General features: G+C 46.7%; 1 protein-coding gene across 7 annotated transcripts in view; it reads right to left on the minus strand.

The window, feature by feature from the left end:
* Tln2 (talin 2) overlaps window positions 1–18,503 on the minus strand; it is a 412,083-nt gene that overhangs the window by 68,152 nt on the left and 325,428 nt on the right. For 5 of the 7 annotated variants that reach the window (XM_076925417.1, XM_076925418.1, XM_076925416.1 and 2 more), the window contains 5 exons: window positions 12,495–12,635; window positions 11,817–11,998; window positions 9,919–10,051; window positions 6,140–6,241; window positions 2,423–2,593 (listed from right to left, as the gene is read on the minus strand). In XM_076925417.1, coding sequence (XP_076781532.1) covers window positions 2,423–2,593; window positions 6,140–6,241; window positions 9,919–10,051; window positions 11,817–11,998; window positions 12,495–12,635 — 729 coding nt within the window. Of the gene's footprint in view, window positions 1–2,422; window positions 2,594–6,139; window positions 6,242–9,918; window positions 10,052–11,816; window positions 11,999–12,494; window positions 12,636–13,991; window positions 14,070–15,312; window positions 15,453–18,503 lie in introns of those variants that run through there. The other 2 variants (XM_076925421.1, XM_076925422.1) reach the window with 2 other exon arrangements.

The raw sequence follows: 18,503 nt of genomic DNA on the forward strand, positions 1-18,503 counted from the left end.
AAGGGGAGGAAAGAGGTGATGGGACAGTATCAGCAGCAAACTTAATGACCAAAATGTCATTTGGAGCATGCCCGTCACAGTCTCCAGACAAAACACAGGTTGAACATTGGATGGGGCAGAGGTCTGGTCATCGGTCACCACCTGTCACATCACACCATCTGATGTAAGAACTAGTCTTACTGATGGAAAACAGTTCGAGCCACTACTTCCATATGGGAAATGTCACTATGGAGCGTGGGGACTGACTATAAATGTGCCCAGCCATGAGGGTCCTTAGGGAGCTTTGAACCCATAGTCTAAGCAGATAGATCCACCAGCATCTTCACCCATAGTCTAAGTAGATAGATCCACCAGCATCTTCACCCATAGTCTAAGTAGATAGATACACCAGCATCTTCACCCATAGTCTAAGCAGATCCACCAGCATCTTCACAGCCCAGAGCTCCTACTTGATATTCTGTTGGCACTGAAAGCTTCATGTGGAAGTTGGCAACACATGGCAGGAAGAAAGCTCCGGGGACAAGCCTGCTCTCGTCTGAGGGGTGCTGCAGAGGGGTCAGCCCAATCTCTGGACTCCCACGGCTGACCATCACAGTCAGAGTTGTGTCCATTGTGCTTTTGGTCCTGCCCCACTAGTTATTATTAACTAGTTATTATTACCAAAAGACTTTGAACGTTTGGAGGGCTGTGACTGGCTCTTAATTACTTTAGTATTCAAATTATACTCTTAATAACTGCTAGATATGTGAAAGATAGGATGTAGAAAAGGCCAGGCTTCTCTGCCCTGAGTCCTGCCAGTAAGTCAAAGTCACTGTTTACAGTTGGATGTTTTAAAAATATGGATTAAAAGGAGGCTGGAGAAAGGGCCCCGTGGTTAAGCGGGCTTGCCGCTTCTGCAGAGGGCTGGCATTTGGTTCCCAGGACCTATGTCAGGGGAGCTCACAACTGCATGTAACTCCAGCTCCATGGGATCTAATGCCCAGTTCAAACATTTAAGAATACCTCCATTAGGTACATGCACAGGCACACATACACATACATAAGTAATAAAATATGGATCTGTCTTAGTATTAGTTGTCAACTTGACACAGTCTAGACAAACTTCAAGATCTCAGCTGAGAGACTGATTGACTTTATCAGATTAGGTCTGTGGATATGTCTGTAAGGGACTGTCTTAATTGAGGGCCCAGTCCATTTTGGTTCAAACCATCTGGAGTCAGATGGTTCTGGGTATATAAGAAAGCTGGCTGAGCATTAGACCAGGAATAACTGAGCAGGCAAGCAGCATTCCTCCATGGTTCCTGCTTCTTCCAGGTTCCTGCCTTGAGTTTCTTCTTGATTTCCCTCCGTGATGAACTGACTTGGCAGTGTAAGCCAATAAGCTATTTACTCCTCTAAGTTGCTTTGGATCAGAGTAACAGAAAGGAACTAGAGCAGGTGGCGCCTGTTTAAGGTGGCCACTAGCCCCCAGGCCTTATATAAAGGTCATACTCCTTAGCAAAGATGAGATGCATCAGTGTATCATTGTCCGACTTCCTGTCCAGCTGTGCTCATCTGCATAGTCCAGATCCCCCAGACTGTTTACAATTTTTAGAGGGTTCCACACTCTTTTTGTAATTCTATATTATGTCTATGCTGCTGCTAAATTGTTTATTTATTTGTATATGTGTGTGCCTGACTGTATGCACCACATATGTGGAGACCAGAAGAGGGCACTGAATTACAGACATTGTAAGATACTTGATACGTACTCGGAACGGAAGCCAAGCCCTTGGCCAAAACACTAAGCACTCTTACCTTTTAAGCCATCTCTTCAGGTCCTGTTACCTCTTAAGTTCTAAGCAAAATTCGGTACAAGGTTAGTAATCCATGACAGACTGCTGTCATGTCTGGCTCTTTAAAGCCAACTCACTGAAGAAATGTCCTTACAAACTGATGGGTGCAAACTAATAGGTGTGTGTGTATGTGCATGCCTGTGTAAAGGCTGTTAGATTAAATTAGCATCTTTTGGGTTAGGGAGGTAGTTCAGTGGTAAGAATGTTCGCCTAGCTTGTGCAAGGCCCTCCACTGCTGAAAAGATAAGTAAAGTACATCACCATCCCTGAAGGAGAAATCACATTCACTGAAAGCAAATGGCATTCCCTTAAGCAAGTTAGATGTCAACACCTAGCAGGCACCCTGAAAGTATACCAGCTCATTCCTACAATAAACATACCACATACTCTAGTGCCCCATGAGTGCTTGCACACATACCCTACCAAGGAAGGAGAACTTGTGCATAACCCTTAACTACATCAGTTTGGAAAGCCGCCAGATTATTTCTCTTTTAGACCAGGAAATCAACTTGGAGGTGATTTTGAGGAAGGAGACAATACAGGAGGGGCCTGGACTCCCAAGCCAGCCCCTGATGCCTTAAACATACCTTGGGGTTTCCTCCACCTTCTTTGGCTGCATATAACATCTGCAGGGCAGATTCTGCAAGAGTCTTGGTCTGGTCCAGCACTGTCATCTGTTGTTGATGGTCCAGCATCTTAGAGGCAACACCAACTGCAGCTAAGATCAATGGCTCAAAGTAGCTTGCCAGCTGTGTCACCTTCCAAGAAAGAAAAATCCCAGATGTATCATGTAAGTTCGGGTCTCCTTTTGGGGAGGGGGGAGGGCGCTTGTTGAGAAGGGGATTTGGATCAAGGATGAGATGACTCATAGGAAAAGACATGTTTGGCTACAACTTTTTAAATACTTTCTAGTTAACAATCTATTGCTTGGCGTTTCTTCCTGGGGGCAGTCTCCATCTCCTGTCCATATATGGTAAGAAACCCATTCTGGAATTTAGAGGTAGACACTAGACTTATACCCAGTTTTATAAATTGTCAGTTTTATAAGTTAAAACTGTTAAGAATAAGAGACATCCCACAGATTCAAAAGGGAAGAAGAGAGGAGGGTAATGAGGTGGGGCAGACGAGGAGCTTTTCAGTAGACAGCCTGACTGGTGTCCTCGCTAAGCCCTGGGCCAAGCCTTGAGAACAGAATAAAAGCAAAATGATTTCACCACTGTTGAACTTCGTTTGGCTCAACCTGGGAAAATAAAAGGCTTGTCAAGGGGCTCAGAATGTAGCTCCGTGGTAAATTACTTTTCTAGTACTCGAGGGGTCCTGGCTATGGTCTCCAGTTCAAACCAAGCCAAACCCCAACCCAACCCAACCCAACCAAACCCAACCAAACCCCACTACCTACCAACCAAAAGAACAAAACCAAACTGATTAAGACAGGTACCTACTGCTCCAGGATAGACTTCCTCCCAGCAGACAGCAGACTACACCACATACATGCCATACACGCCACACATGGCGCGCGCGCACACACACACACACACACACACACACACACACACACACTCGTCAGGCCCACCCCCTGTGCTTTTCGCTTTCTACTAAATGTTTCTCATCCAGTTCCTCAGTTAATCTCAGTTCCAACTTTAAGAAGCAGATCCAGATGAGGAGAAACTGAGGCACAATCTTGGGCTGTACGCTGATGCTATGCTGCTATGAGGTGGAGATGAGGTGGGGGGGAGCTCACTTCACAGTCTGGCTCTTGGTTTCCTCTCTCTTCTCAATGGCATCCTTTTGCTTTAGTGTTTCTTCTAGTTCTGCTGCAGTCACACTTGAGAAGTCCATCACTCAGTGTCTGTCTCTTGCTTTTGTAACATATTTGAAGTAGGGGGAGGGGGTGTGTGATGGGGAGGGAGGCTGACAGAGTGATACCCATTATGTAACAGCTAGAGGACCATATTTTCATAGTTGGCTCCATCTATTGCCATGCTGATAAAACCCACCAGCACTGATGGCTATTCTTTTTTTTTTTTTGTTTGTTTTTTTTGTTTGTTTGTTTTTTTTTTGTTTTTCGAGACAGGGTTTCTCTGTGTAGCCCTGGCTGTCCTGGAACTCACTCTGAAGACCAGGCTGGCCTCGAACTCAGAAATCCGCTTGCCTCTGCCTCCCAAGTGCTGGGATTAAAGGCATGTGACACCACTGCCCGGCTACTGATGGCTATTCTAATTCCTCAGTTTTGTGCATCATCACTAACTGCTAAGCCTCCCACTGAGGGTATTTTATGCAACTCTTTAGCCTGTGGTTCCCTTAAGGCTTTTTTCCATCACAGGAAAGGATAGTGTTGTGGGTTTGAAGGAGGAGAGGCCACTTCATACAAGCAGGCACTGGGTCACAAACAAAGCAAGGGTCGGGAGGTTATAAAGACTAGCCCAGTTGTGATAGCAGCGTCCAAAACAAAGAACAATAATAGGTATTAGAGCTAACCCTGAGACAAGACTACCGGCCAGCAATAAAAATGCTTCAGCTCTATTATTCTCATTAGGTTATCGAACAAAGACATCTGAGTAGTGCTGCTGCTGACCTATGGTGCCCTTATGTGCATTTGTACGTGTTTGTACACACATGCGGGTGCATGTGGAGGCCAGAGGCTGATACCTGGTGTTTTCCTTAATTGCTCTCCACCTTATTCTGTGTGTGGGATATGTGTGCACATGTATGGTTGGGTCTGTACGGCCATGTCCAGATGTGATAGCCAGAAGATGTCTAGCGTCTTCTTGGATCAGTCTCTGCCTTATTCTCTTGAGACGGGGTCTCTCATTGAATCTGCAGATCACCAGTTTGGTGAGGCCAACTTCCCAGGACTCACTTGTCTCTCCCCATCCAATGCTAGGGTTGCAGGCACACACAGCAGTGCTCAGCGTGTTACATGGGTGCTGGAGATTCAATCTCAGGTCTTCATGCGTATAGAATAAGCACTCTAACTGAGCCATCTTCCCAGCTCTTTGATCTGAATTTTTGGTTTCTCACTGAGCTTGGAGGTTGCAGATTTGACTAGATGTCTTCATGGTTACTGGGAACGAAGTCTAGCTCCACCTTCCAAGGAGGTGAGACAATGTGGTCCAAACGCTAACCAGGGACAGAGGGAACATCTATGATACCTGTGAACCCCAGAGATAGTCCTGTTTCCACCTGCTTTGTGCTGGGATTATAGGTGTGTACCACTGCCTCTACTTATACGGGGGATGGGGATATGAACTTGGGGTCTCATGCTTGCAAAGCAAGAGCTTTACCTCATACTTCCTCAAAGCCCTCTGTGTGCATCTTAAAGGAGCCCCTTGAAGGCCGGGAGGGAAGCCAGCAAGCCTACTACCTTCTTTGTCTGGATGTGGAGTTCCCAGCCTGAGCAAGTAAAGGCAGCCCTGTTCACAGGCTCAGGACTTATCCCTTCCCCACGAGTGATGCTGGCTTCATCACCAGCAGCAACAGAGTACTGTGGTGGTGGTTTGAATGAGAAATGGCTTTCCTAGACCCCTGTGTTTGAACACTTGATCCTCAGTCAGTGGCCCTCTCTGGTAAGGTTATGAAGCTTTTAGAAGATAGGGTCTTGCTAGAGGAAGGGAGTCACTGGGGCTGGCTTTGGGGTCTCGTGGACTGGCCCCACTCTTGTTCTCTCTACTCCTCAACTACAAGGCAGGCTTCCTGGTCCTGTTGTCATCGGGCCTTCGCTGCCATGGCGTACTCTATCCTTTTGGAACTGTCAGCCAAAGTAAACCTTACTCTCCCAAGTTGCTTTTGGTCAGGTTTTTATCATGCATCAGAAAAGAAACTAATACAGGGACTAATGGGTCTCTCAGGAGTCGAAACACATAGTCAAAATGTTTAATGCACTAGAATCCTACCTGTTCTCTAGGGTTATTTGATTAGTAGTTAACTTTCTGAACGCAGATGTAATGAATCAAGAGTTGTTCAGTGGTGGAGGAAGAGAAATGTTCTTACTAAACTAACTAACTAACTAACTAACTAACTAACCAAACTACTGCTCAGCATCCTTAGAGAGGTAAGCGGGCCGTGAAGAATGTCAGTCCTAGTCCTGGGTCCTTTACACAGACTTCTTCACAAACTATGTTTTAGTGTGCTCATCTGTAAGGTGGGATTCGTGACAGTGCTAGTCTCATGGCATTGTGAGAGGTACTGAATCAAACAAAGCACAGGAGAACACTGAGGCACAGGCTTTGGGGAATAATAACCCCCCACCTCCCTAAACACATGTACCATCTCTCTCTTAGCAGGATGTCCTGCTTCCACATTACCTTATGTCCAAGTTGGGCAGCTTCTCCTCGGGCTGCTGTGGCAATAGGATCAATCAGATGCCCAATTTCCTGGACCACTGAGGTCAGCTGTTCCTGTAGGGCCTGAGAGAGGGAGAGTTGTCAAGATCATTTGACAACAGTTCCTTCCAATGCTGTCGTTCTGAAAAGCCCTTTATGAAGGACAATGGGACTTGCATGATATCAGAATGCCTGGATGCTCCCCTGATCTTTCATTCCCTGACCTGCCTTGCTTCCCAGGGTGAGATCCCTTATCCTTCTTCAGATGAAGCAGGCATGCGAGGTGTGTTTCTCACTGCCTTCATTCTCAGCAGCCCTGACAACTGCTGCTGGTGCTATCTTCCTGGTTGGATACATACGATGATTATGGGGAATGAGGACTAGCTCTGCTTTCCAAGAAGAAGAAACAACATGCTCCAAATGGAGACAGCTAATCAGGGACTGGGGGAACATAATGGTCTTGGTGTTCTCAGAACTTAAAGAGGAGGGGAAAGGGTGATGTAAAACAGATCAGATCTCCGAAGGCGTCACCGATGGCACACCATGAAGGAACCAGATGGGCTGCATGCAGAGCTTAGCTAGGCTCTGCTCACTGTCCTTGGTGACTTGTAGGCAAATACTGGCAATGACACTCTTGAGGTATTTCTTATCGGGTCTGATATGATTTAAAATCTCTGCTTCAAATAGATGAGTTTAGGCTGCTAAGAGACAAGGAAAGAAAGCCAGACTGTGCTGGGAAGGGGGAGGTGGGGGATGGGGAACTTTGAGGCTGGAGATGAACTGGAAGCAGGGAAAATCCCCTGCCTTTCTCAAAATCATCTTAAGAACTGTAGTGGATAGGTTCAGGGTTAAAAGATCAAAGCATGGGCATTACAGGGATGTATGCCCTGATGTGTCATCTGAAGAGAGACAATATCCTTTCTGTATTTGTTACTCTGCCACTGAACCACTATGGACATGAATGTGAAGGAAGGCTTCAGCCAGAGTCCACTCTGGGAAAGAAAAAGCTTGACAGGCAAGCTTGAAAATAAAACAACAACAACAACATAGCTAGAGAGCTGGGGCAGGCAGAGGGAGGTCTCCCTGAGTCCAAAGGCCTTACTTAGCTAATCATTTATTATCCTCACAGTCACTGTGATTATGGGTGAGAATGACAGGGAATCCCTTTGGTATTTTTGATAGATGGTTTGTTAAATTCAATATTGTATAATGACGGATCTTGGGTATAAAGGGGGGTACATTTTCTTCCTATTGGGGGAGTTAAGGCAGAGGATGCAGGTTAGAAGGGATGGTGAGAGGAGGATACTTCTGGGGTGGTGGTCACAGGTCTTTCTGGGGTGGCGGGCAGTGTCTCACTAAGTAGTCCTTACTATCCTCAAACTCAGAGATCCAACTGCCCCTGCCTGCTGGAGCTAGGATTAAAAGTGTGTGAAGCTACCAAACCTGGCTTCATCTCGGCTTCTTGAGCTGGGAGCTACGTAAGGGTGTGGTCTGCTGACAAGTCGTCAACAGACACACTTCGTGTGTGTTTACTGTATGTATGTTCAACTTTAAGAACAGGCTTAAAATAGTAATGCTAGCTTTCTACATGGATACAGTGCTTAGTCCTGCTTCTCATTTCCTGGAATTGTGTGTGTGTGTGTGCGCGCGCGCATGTACATGTGTGCATATATACATGTGTGTCTGTATATTTATGTGTGTGTGAAGCCCAAGTAGAACAGACAGCTCTATTAATTAAAATGAGCAATGCTTACAACATTTGAATGATGAGGTTTGCAGAATGAGGCCAGAGCTCATCATGCCTAGATCCTATGCAGTAAGGTAAACAGACCATTCATGGAAACCAAATGCCTGACTGTTGGGCACTGTCCTCTTAGAGAAGTAAGTATAGACTGCAAATTTAGATGGGTAGCAAGCAGCTCAAGAGCAACAACAGATGAAGTGAGGCTGGGAGATGCTCAAGGGGAAAATGTATGCAATTCAAGCATAAGGGCTTGAGCATCTACAATCCTAGTGCAGGGAGTGGGGTACAGGATGGAGACAGGTGGGTCCTGAGGACTCACTGGCCAGGCAGCCTAGCTAAGGGTGAGCTCCAGGTTCAGGGAGAGACCCTGACTCCAATATATATGTGTGTGTATGTGTGTGTGTATATATATATGTATGTATGTGTATGTGTGTATGTGTGTATGTGTATATGTGTATATGTGTATGTATGTATGTATGTATATATGTATGTTCAACTTTAAGAACAGTCTTAAAATAGTAATATATATATATGATGGAAGAACACATGAGGGGTGTACACCCTACACAGGGGTACATATGTGTATAACACACATAAACAGAGAAAAGATAAAGTGGCCTGAAGTAGAAACTTAGGAGTTTTTTTTGAAAAGTCAGTTGTATCAGATGGTGTTTTGTTGGGGCAGACAGGTACAAAGAGTATTTATAAAGCAGACATAGGTGAAAGGATGTTCCACTAAAGCAGACATATAAAAGAATGTTGTGCTAAACCAGACATAGATCAAAAGATTTGTTAAACGAAACATGCAAAAAACCACGTATAGGTTTGCCGTATACTACATTGTTGAGCTTTCTTTGTTGTGATTCTATGGAGAAAAATGTACCAAAAAGCTTCTCATGGTGTTTTGGTGTTTTTGCTGCTTTTCTGGACTTGGGCAGACTGGCAGAAATGATGTCAGCTAATATAGACTCACGTAGAGTTTTGTCAAGACAAACTCATGTGCTAAGATAAGACACACAATGGGACAAGACGCATAGCGCATACATGATGTTTAGAGGAGTGTAAATAAGACTGGACAGTCAGCGATGAGGGCTTGTTTATATAGTTAGCTTTATAACACTTCTTGGTCTCACATCTTTGTTGGTCTCTGCTGAGAGAGACATGGACAAGAACTTTTCTTGAGCTCGACAGTGGTCTTGGTTGTTTTTGCTGACTTGTGTCCCTTTGGCTGCAGCCTGGCTGTTTTTGTTAGGTCGTGTCAATGCTGCTGATTTGTCATCTTGACACTATTAAACTAGACCGTGGGGATATTTGTAAAGTGTTTACAAGTAGATAGAGCTGTCACTGTTAAATCCTGTAAACTAAACTTTTGATTTTTTTTTTTTTGACAACATAGATGAGAAAAAAAAAACAAAACAATTTTTAAATAGGTCCTCTTTCCCCATATCCTAATAACTTTTTTTCCCCACTACCTCTGGTGGGTCACAGACTAAAAGAAAGGTTAAAGTGGTTAAAAATTGTTATTAGAAATAAAATTTTAAAAAATCAATAGACAGTGACTCCAAATGATAAGATGCTTCGCCCTCAACACCCACATATAAGATACAGAATAACTCAGGGCACAACCCCTTCCTTCTAGATGATCAAATGCAGTAGTTTAATGGCTAAACCTGCTCAGAAAGTGCAAGTGGAAAGCGTGGCCAGAGAAGCACTCAAGCTCTGCACGCCCAGGCCTGCTCCGACGCCGAGCACACGGAACACAGCAGTCCATCTTAGGACAGAATCACCCAACACCGACGGTCTTCCTGTAAACTTCGGCTGCATGTGAATGCTCTTCTGTAGCAGGTGAGGTCTTTCTCCACACCATCGGTCTCTTCTCAGCACTTGCCCTACACACTCCCCACCAACCCTACGACCTCCCTGTCTGTCCCACAGGGGACAGCTGCTCATTAACACCCTCCAGCATTAGACATTTAGTCCCATTTCCTCTGGAGTTTCCAACAGAGCCCCAGCCTACCTCCACAGAGATGTCATCCCTGGTGGCCAGGCTCTGGCTGACTGCAGCCAGGGAGGCCTGCTCGATGTCCCTGATGCACCGGTTGATGCCATCAATGGAGTAGTCACATTCCCTCTGCCCTGGAGCTTTGTCCCTAAAAGGGACAGAACAAATCAATCAAAAGCTCAGAGGCTTACGTATGTCACATCATGCTCCGGTAAGGTGGGCCAGGAGCCTCTGTCCCCTTTCTACACAATCACCTTCACTGAGCAGTGCATCTGTGAGGCTTGCTCAGTAAAACGGGCCCAGGGCCATGCATTTCTTAATTAACACTTGTACTTGACATAGCTCTATTTCTAGCAGGAAGAATGGAATCTCTGCCTTCCCTTTCAGGCTAATAATAGGTAATTGCGAAGGAAACAATTTGCACTTGGGTGCTTGCCTCCACTTTAAAGTTTAAAAAAGTGTGTGTGTGTGTGTGTATGTGTGTGTGTGCGCACGCATACACGTTTGTGTGCACACGCTGTGTCTATTTGAGTAGAGATGCGTGTAACCATCAGCACATAGAGACCATAAGAGGAAGTCGAGTCCTATGTCACCAGTGTCTGTGTTGGTCCCTTAAGACAGGCTCTGTCTCTCTCTCTCTCTCTCTCTCTCTCTCTCTCTCTCTCTCTCTCTCTCTCTCTCTGAATTTGGGGCTAGGTGGCAACCTGCATGTCCCAGCAATCCTCCTGGATTTGTCTCCCACAGTTCTAGGACCACAGGCACACACCCATCCCTGCTTTTTTATATGGAGCTAGGTACTCAGACTCAGGTCCTCGTGCTTCTGCAGCAAGCATCCCACTGAGAAGAGAGCTGCACAGCACCATTGGTAGTGCCGACGATGCTAGCGTGTGCTAGTCATAAGCTCACGGGCTACAGGAAGAGCTAACATATTCAGAGGGTTTTTCTTCGTAATACATTAAGGAAAAGTTTAATTATGGCTTTGAACTTCAGAAGCAATTATGAAGCAAAATGCTCTAACTTAGGAAACGAACATGCCATGTTGTAGGATATTAATTTTATTAATATTAATATTATCATTCTCAACTTAAGAAGTGTCATTTTCTCAGCCTCTGGGTATTACCAAGAAGGTCAGGATACCTGCAGAAAATTCCTTTCATCTTATTATCAGTCAAAAAAAAAAAAAACCTGACCAGTAGAGCTCTCCAGGCTAAGAGTGGATAATTCAGTGTGATGGTTAGAAGGGCTGGGACTGGAGCTTTTGGTTGACCATGAGAACGTGACCTAAGTTCTTCTGCCTGAAACTTCATAGAAGGAAAATGGAAACCATGACGATCCCTACTTTAATAGGTAATGTAGGAAAATATTTAGAATAATATCTGGTTTAAAATAAGTGCTTAGATGTGCTGTTACTGTGGCCAGTACTTTCATGGGTCTCAAACAGGTTCTTAGTTTGCTTTACTGTTACTTCAATAAAAACAAAAGCAATCTGGGGAGGAGAGAACTGACTTTATCTTACAGGTTACAGCCCATCACTAAGGGAAGTCAGAGCAGAAGCTCAATACAGGAACTTGGAGGCAGGAACTGAAGCAGAGACCACAGACTAATGCTGCTTCCTGGCTTGCTCAGCTACCTTTCTATATAGTCCAGACCCAACTGCTCAGGCAGGGCACAACTGCATGGGTCGGGCTCTTTCACACCAATCATCAATAAAGAAAACGCCCCACAGACATACCCACAAGCCGATAGGACAGAGACAATTCCTGGATTAAAGTGCCCTCTTCCTAGGTGACTCTACTTTGTGTCAAGTTGATTACCAAGATTAGCCATTTACAGTAATGATCAACAAGTGGGCACAGTCCCCTCCTACTCTATTCAGATGCAGGCTGGGAGCTCTCTTTAGATGAGAAACTGACCTGATAGACGTGATGAGACTCTTAATGGAGTCAGACACAGTGTGGGAGTGTCCAGCCAACACAGACCAGGTGGGTGGATCTTTGGGGTTGATGGCCAGAGAGCGTGCGGTGCGGATGAGATATGACGAGCTCTCCAGCATGGTCCTGGCTGAGACCAAGATTGGTTCCTGCGCCTGGGAGCCCTAAGATGAACCAACAGACAAGTGAAGGGCGAGCACACAGAGACAGGGAAGCTGGGCCCTAGAAAGTCTTATTCTTTAAGCTGTCACTTCTACCTAACCTGTGGGAGGGAAGCTAGCTAGCAAAAAGGGTCCAGGGGAAACAGGGACTTAGGCTTGCTCCTTAAATAATAAATACTCTTTCTCTTAAATAGAATTTTTGAGTATGACAGACTTCACAAAAGAATCAGCCCCAATCCCAGGCACAAAGATTATTTTCAATATCAAGCTATTATTTCTTAAAAGGTAGATATTTACTGAACGTAGTAACTGTGCACCAAGTACCTTCCATAGTAACAGAGTTATGTGTACATAACACAGTACTTAGTACTGCAAAATTCTGTGCATACTACAGTAGCACAGGCCATAGGGCACTGACAGTTTTAACTATCCATGCTCATTCTATTTCATACAGAATTAGCCAATGACTCTTGAGTTTCAACTGCTGCAGACTCCCTACCTCAGAGCTGATCTGTGCAGGAATGCTGGCAAACTCGGGGTTTGAGGCAAACGCTGTCAGGTTCTCCACGGCCTCAATCAAGGGCGTAGTAGCAATTCGACACTTATTGCGGTTGTCTTCAGAGAAATCCCCATCCAGGGCCTAATGGGAAAGAACCGGGAAATCCATCCCACTGAGAAAGGTACATCACTTCTAAGCCATAGCAATCACCTCCTAGCGAGGGAAGATGGCTCCTTGGGAATACTGCTCATCACCAAGTAAGAAGCAACTGGAGAGATCCCTGCTGTCACGCAGAGAGGCCCAGGTATAATCCCTAAGGAATATCTAAACGTACAGCTCACAGGACAACTGTCTTGCTGTCAACTGACTCCCTCTTCCCTCCCTCCAGCCATGCTCTGCCGGGCCACTTTCTCTTCCGCTTCTGAGATGCAATATTCTATTTCCAAATGGAGTAAGTCCATTCCTGCCCAAATGACAAAGATCCTTTAAATAGTGTGGCACTTCTGACCAGCTTGTCTTCCTTCCTTCTTTCCTTCCTTCCCTCCTTTCTCCCTTCCCTTTTTTTTGTTTGTTTCTGGGGATTAAAACTAGAATGAATCTACTCCTGAGTTCAATCTCCAATCCTCACTTCCAACTTACCTAAGTTCTGTATCTAATGGTATCCCTGAACCACCAACATCTTAGAATGAATCCAATGGGAATGAACAGACTAGACCTGCCCGACCAAATGGGCAACTCAGATCAGATCAGCCAACTCATCACACACATACACACACACACACACACACACACACACACACACGCACGCGTAGTGCACAATCTCACTCAGGAAGTAGAACAGGTTATACTGACTGAAGTGCTAGAAGCTGGGTAACACTGGAGGGCCGTGGTAAATACGTTCAGCCGGAACAATTCATGGGCTCTCCACATGATATTCTCTATACATTTTATGCTTCATCTTCATTTAATTGGCGGCAGATAACACAAGAGGGTCCAGTGATCAGCCATGTGGCTGATGAATGGCCAGCTTGGTGAGAATCTAGGATGTGGCCTGGGATACACGGCAAGCAAGGCTCTCCAACACCGACCCTGCCTTTTCAGGACTAACACAAGCTGTGAAACATGGCAGGCGCACTGTCTTCTAACAGAGGGAGACAAGGTGAAGGCAGCTAAGCTTGCAGAAGAATGCAAATTTCCCTGTTAAATGACCAATTAAACTTTGAATTTAGTCCTTGTGCGCACTATATAAAAACCTACTTAGACAATTAGTGAACAAACCACCTGGAGGCTAAACAGGTCTGAAGGGCACTTCTGAATAACAACGGCAATGCAGCCAGGGTCTTGGCAGCTTGGGATAATAATTACACAGCCACAGTGCTAATGTTTTCAGAGAAGTTCCCATGGGTCTGCTCACTTACCGTCCTCAGTAATTATGGTGCCTGGCGCGCTTTGGCTACCACCCTCCCCTCACCCAACAAACTCAGACCCTATTCTCACCACTTAGATTCAGCCTTTTTTCTAGGCCCACTGGACACCTTAACCTTGCCTGCTTCTTCTTGCTTATGTGCACGGCCCCACCTCTAACTGCCCTCTGGTACTCATAAAAGAGTACCTTACACTGCTGTCCCTGGCACCACAGAAAAGGATTGCCTCAGAGGCTGACCTCACTGTGTTGTTAACATCACAGCCTCCTTGAGGTTGAGTGCTACCGAGCAAGTCTCAGAGCAAGCTGGGGACAGCAATGCTCCCATTGCTGTATGGTGGGTGTCACCTGACAGGTGCCCGATACAGATGGTCCTAGCACAAGAAAAGGAGGAAAGCAGGGGCTGGCCATAGTGAACTCTGGAGTCTGAGGAGCTTGGGCCCCAGCCCCACAGTCACACTGCCTGGGTGCTAAAATGACATGGCTTCCTTTCTTCCGGTCATCTTTCTGAACTCAGACCGGCTCCTTTCCTACCTCCTTCTCTGTCTGCCAGGATACAAAACATCTGTCTAGGTGGCCAACGATTTGAACTTACACAAACCAAAAAGACGACTCCCATGTCCCTGACATAAATCTCAAGGCTCAAGGCATGGACCAGCGCCCTTTGTTCAGCACAGATCATAAGAAACACATCTCAGAGTCTATCGCTGTTCCTAGGACAGGACACTGAATAACATAGCTACAACCAGAACCTGTATTATCCACCTGCTTTGGCTGTCAAAAAGGAGAAGCTATTTCCTCAAAAGGATGCATTTGGCACTAGCAAGGGTGATCTGTAAAGCTATTATTTCACTTCCAAAGTTTGCCTCCACTGGATATGACTGAGGCAACCCAAGTAAAATGGACACTCAAGTCAGCCCCACAGTGAACTGCTGAGCAGCTGCAAATGCTTTCTTGTGCCTGTCCCTATCACAGAATGTCTCTTTAGCAACTGAAGGGTTAAATTCACTTGGTTGCACATTCAAACCCACGGGGGGGGGGGGGACAGGAGCATTCCAGACCCCCAAGCCTGATACTCCTCGTGTCTTCAGTCTAATCTCACAGGCATGTGGGGAAAAACATCCATGGACTTAAGGGGTTAAAGATCACCGAATGCCAGCTTCTTTTTCACAATAAAACCAGCACCTGGAAAAACTGACACAATATACTCAGGTCACCCTGCTAGTTGCTGTCATGTCAAACCATCACCTGAGACTCCAACTCTCTTCTGCCTTACAAATCCCAGATGCCATCAAAGACAGCAAGGCCTAAGATGTCCCAGAATGTTCCCACCCCAGTCTGAAGAACTCTACGTTACCAGTCCAAACATAAGGATGACCAAGAAAACATACTTACAGCCAAGTCAAATTCAATCAGAGGGAGCTGGATAGGGTGTCTGCGGCACTCACTGGAAGTGCCTAATTGCAAAAATCTGAGTGCTCGATCGCTCTGCGGTAAATGACAAGGCCAAACTTCAACTTCTCAGCAGAACAAAAGCTGTGGTTGCATAATTTCCACTTGGCACTCAGACCTGAGCGGCTGCACATTTAAAATAACATTCCATTCCACACATCTGATTCAAGGCTAGGTAATGAGCATAATGGAGAGAGAGAAAATAGGCAAGAGGGCCTCGTGTGGACCAGGGGCAGGCTCAGCCAGCATCCTTGTAACTCACCAGCACCGAGAGCCCTCCCTGGTAGGAGGGTCTGAAATGCATTCCTGCTGGCCTATGCTTGGGGAGTTTAGAAAAAGCTATCAGGAGAGAGGTAAGGTCCCAGTGGCATCCCATTTTCTCCCTTCTTCCGGACTGGAAGGGTGTGGCAACTGGGCTGGTGTTTGGGCACAGCCTCACAGTACAAAGCAAACACAGTAAAGGAGCAAGGATGGTGAGGGGTGCAGCTGTAGTACTGAACTATTCAGGAAACCAAGGACCCACTTGCTTTTCTGATACCAGGATATCTATCCATTCAGTACAGAGCAGGGGGCACCAAGGATGCAACTTCTGCCATTTTCTTACTAGTGAGTGAAAGGCAGCAGCACTCCAGGACCGATGAACCCTGCTGCACAGTGCAGACGGGAAACTCTGGGCACCTTTTGACAAGCTGCTGCAATAGGCTCATTTCTGTTCCCCTCATAGTGATGCTGGTTCGCAAAGATGCTCATGGGAGCAGGCTTTCTGTGCTCCACAGTCTGATCGCCCAGCTCTACTCTAAGGCCTCCACAGGCCTATCTTGTGGACCATCACATGAGCTCATTTGCTGCAGGGATTGGAAGAGGGACTGACACTGTGAGGAGAATGTGAAAGAAGATTCCATCCTAAGATCTTAACGACAGAGCAGAATTTAAGAAGATTCCATCCTAAGATCTTAATGACAGAGCAGAATTTAAAAGTGAGGAGGCTGCAGGAAAGAGAGGCTGCAGCAGAGGGAGGCTGCAGGAGAGAGAGGGACTGCAGCAGAGAGAGGGGCTGCAGGAGAGAGAGGGGCTGCAGGAGAGAGAGGGACTGCAGCAGAGAGAGGCTGCAGCAGAGAGAGAGGGGCTGCAGCAGAGAGAGGGGCTGCAGGAGAGAGAGGGACTGCAGCAGAGAGAGGCTGCAGCAGAGAGAGGGGGCTGCAGCAGAGAGAGGGGCTGCAGGAGAGAGAGGGGCTGTAGGAGAGAGAGGGGGCTGCAGCAGAGAGAGGGGCTGCAGGAGAGAGAGGGGCTGCAGCAGAGAGAGGGGCTGCAGGAGAGAGAGGGGCTGCAGGAGAGAGGGGAGCTGCAGGAGAGAGAGGGGCTGCAGGGGAGAGGGGGCTGCAGGGGAGAGGGGGACTGCAGGAGAGAGGGGCTGCAGGAGAGGGGGGGCTGCAGGAGAGAGGGGGCTGCAGGAGAGAGAGGGGCTGCAGGGGAGAGGGGGGCTGCAGGGGAAAGGGGTTGCAGGGGAGAGGGGGGCTGCAGGGGAGAGGGGTTGCAGGGGAGAGGGGCTGCAGGAGTTTCTAAGGTTTTCCCTCCCCTGAACTACTTTATAATGATCAGAAAGTGATTTTTAACTGAGAAAAGTTAATTTTACAGCAAGTAACAATGATGTCACAGCTTTTAACGACACTGTCCTTTCTGCCCTCAGCCCCCAGACTTATACTCACGCTCTGTAAACACAGCCAGGGCTTTTTCCCCAGGCAGGAGGAATGAGCTCGGCCCCTCTGCTCCAAGGAGCCCAACAGCATGGGAACTGAGAACAGGGGCTCAGGGACTTGGGCTTGAATTCTCATCTATCATTTATTGGCTGGTTTACTTAGGTGGTTACTTAACCTTTGTGCCTCAGTTTCCCATCAGCAAAATGGGCATGATAGACACAGCACAGCTGTGTGCATGAAACCGGGTAACATACACAAAGCATACCATACACTGGACTTAATTTGTTTATTCATTTTCCATCTAGTTTCTTGTACCCTTCAAGCACAGAGGCCTTTTGTTTGCTTTTAAAATGACTCTCTGTTGAAACAGCTAAGGAACTGCTGACTGGGCTAACTGGCCTTGCTCTCACCAGTCAGCTTCCAGCTGCTGCAGGCCGGATGGATGCTCTTTCCTTTGGCCTCTGCAAGGCTCACTCTGACTTCTGCATGGGGGCTGTACAGAGATTTTTGCAGAGAAAGAAAAAAAGTCAGGTTGCAGTAAGGTTGGAATCCCTTTTACTGAAGTCAGGCTGGGGGTGTTGCTATGTGGTAAAGCAAGTACCTAGTGTTAGGTCTCAGAGAAGCCTGAGACAAACGACTGTGGCACCCAGTAGCATACCAGGGCACATGTTCCTCTCTTGGTCAGCTTGCCCTCTCTCCTCTTCTGGCTGAGTTCAGTCTGGACTCTTCCAGATGTCTCTGGATATATTCCCCTCATATCTACAATAAAACCCTTTTCCTCAACCACACCTGGGAGTGGTCACGCTCTCCTTTCACTTACTCCAGCACACCACACAGACCAACAGTCCCTCTCCTCTCAGCACGGAGAGTTTACACAGATCTGGTATCTTGTCTCCCAAAACAATGCTCCTTTGAAGTCTGGGGGTGGGGACCGAGATGACACTGGGGTGCGTGCCTGTGGTTTGCTGTCCAAGTTTTGGCTGTTTTCCTACAAGATCAGCTACCTGATCCGTGCACAGTCCTAGCTTGCTTAGAGCACCCACCTATAGAGACCGCTGTCTGACCAACTCAACGCAAGGGAGTCTGACCCTGACCCCCGACCCCCGACCCCTCATCTACCCATGGACTTTAACTCGTACACCTTTGCTGGGCCAGCTCTGGGAATACAGATGTGCACTAATGTGCCAGGCTTTTACAAGGGCTGTAGAGATTTGAGCTCCAGTCTTCATGTTTGCAGGGCCAGCACTTTACACACTGGGCCATCTCTCCAGCTCCAAAGTGATTTTTAAAAATCTAGTTGCTTTATAATTTCCTGTTTCCTTTCTCTTCCATATTCTCTTTTGGCCAAAAGTCTCCAACAACAGTGACACAAAGCCCCCATCAGACCTCTCAAAACCACACCAAGTACACACAGGCTATACCCACACAAAGCACTAA

Source organism: Arvicanthis niloticus, chromosome 26 (assembly GCF_011762505.2).
Source record: "Arvicanthis niloticus isolate mArvNil1 chromosome 26, mArvNil1.pat.X, whole genome shotgun sequence".
Taxonomy (NCBI): Eukaryota; Metazoa; Chordata; class Mammalia; order Rodentia; family Muridae; genus Arvicanthis; species Arvicanthis niloticus.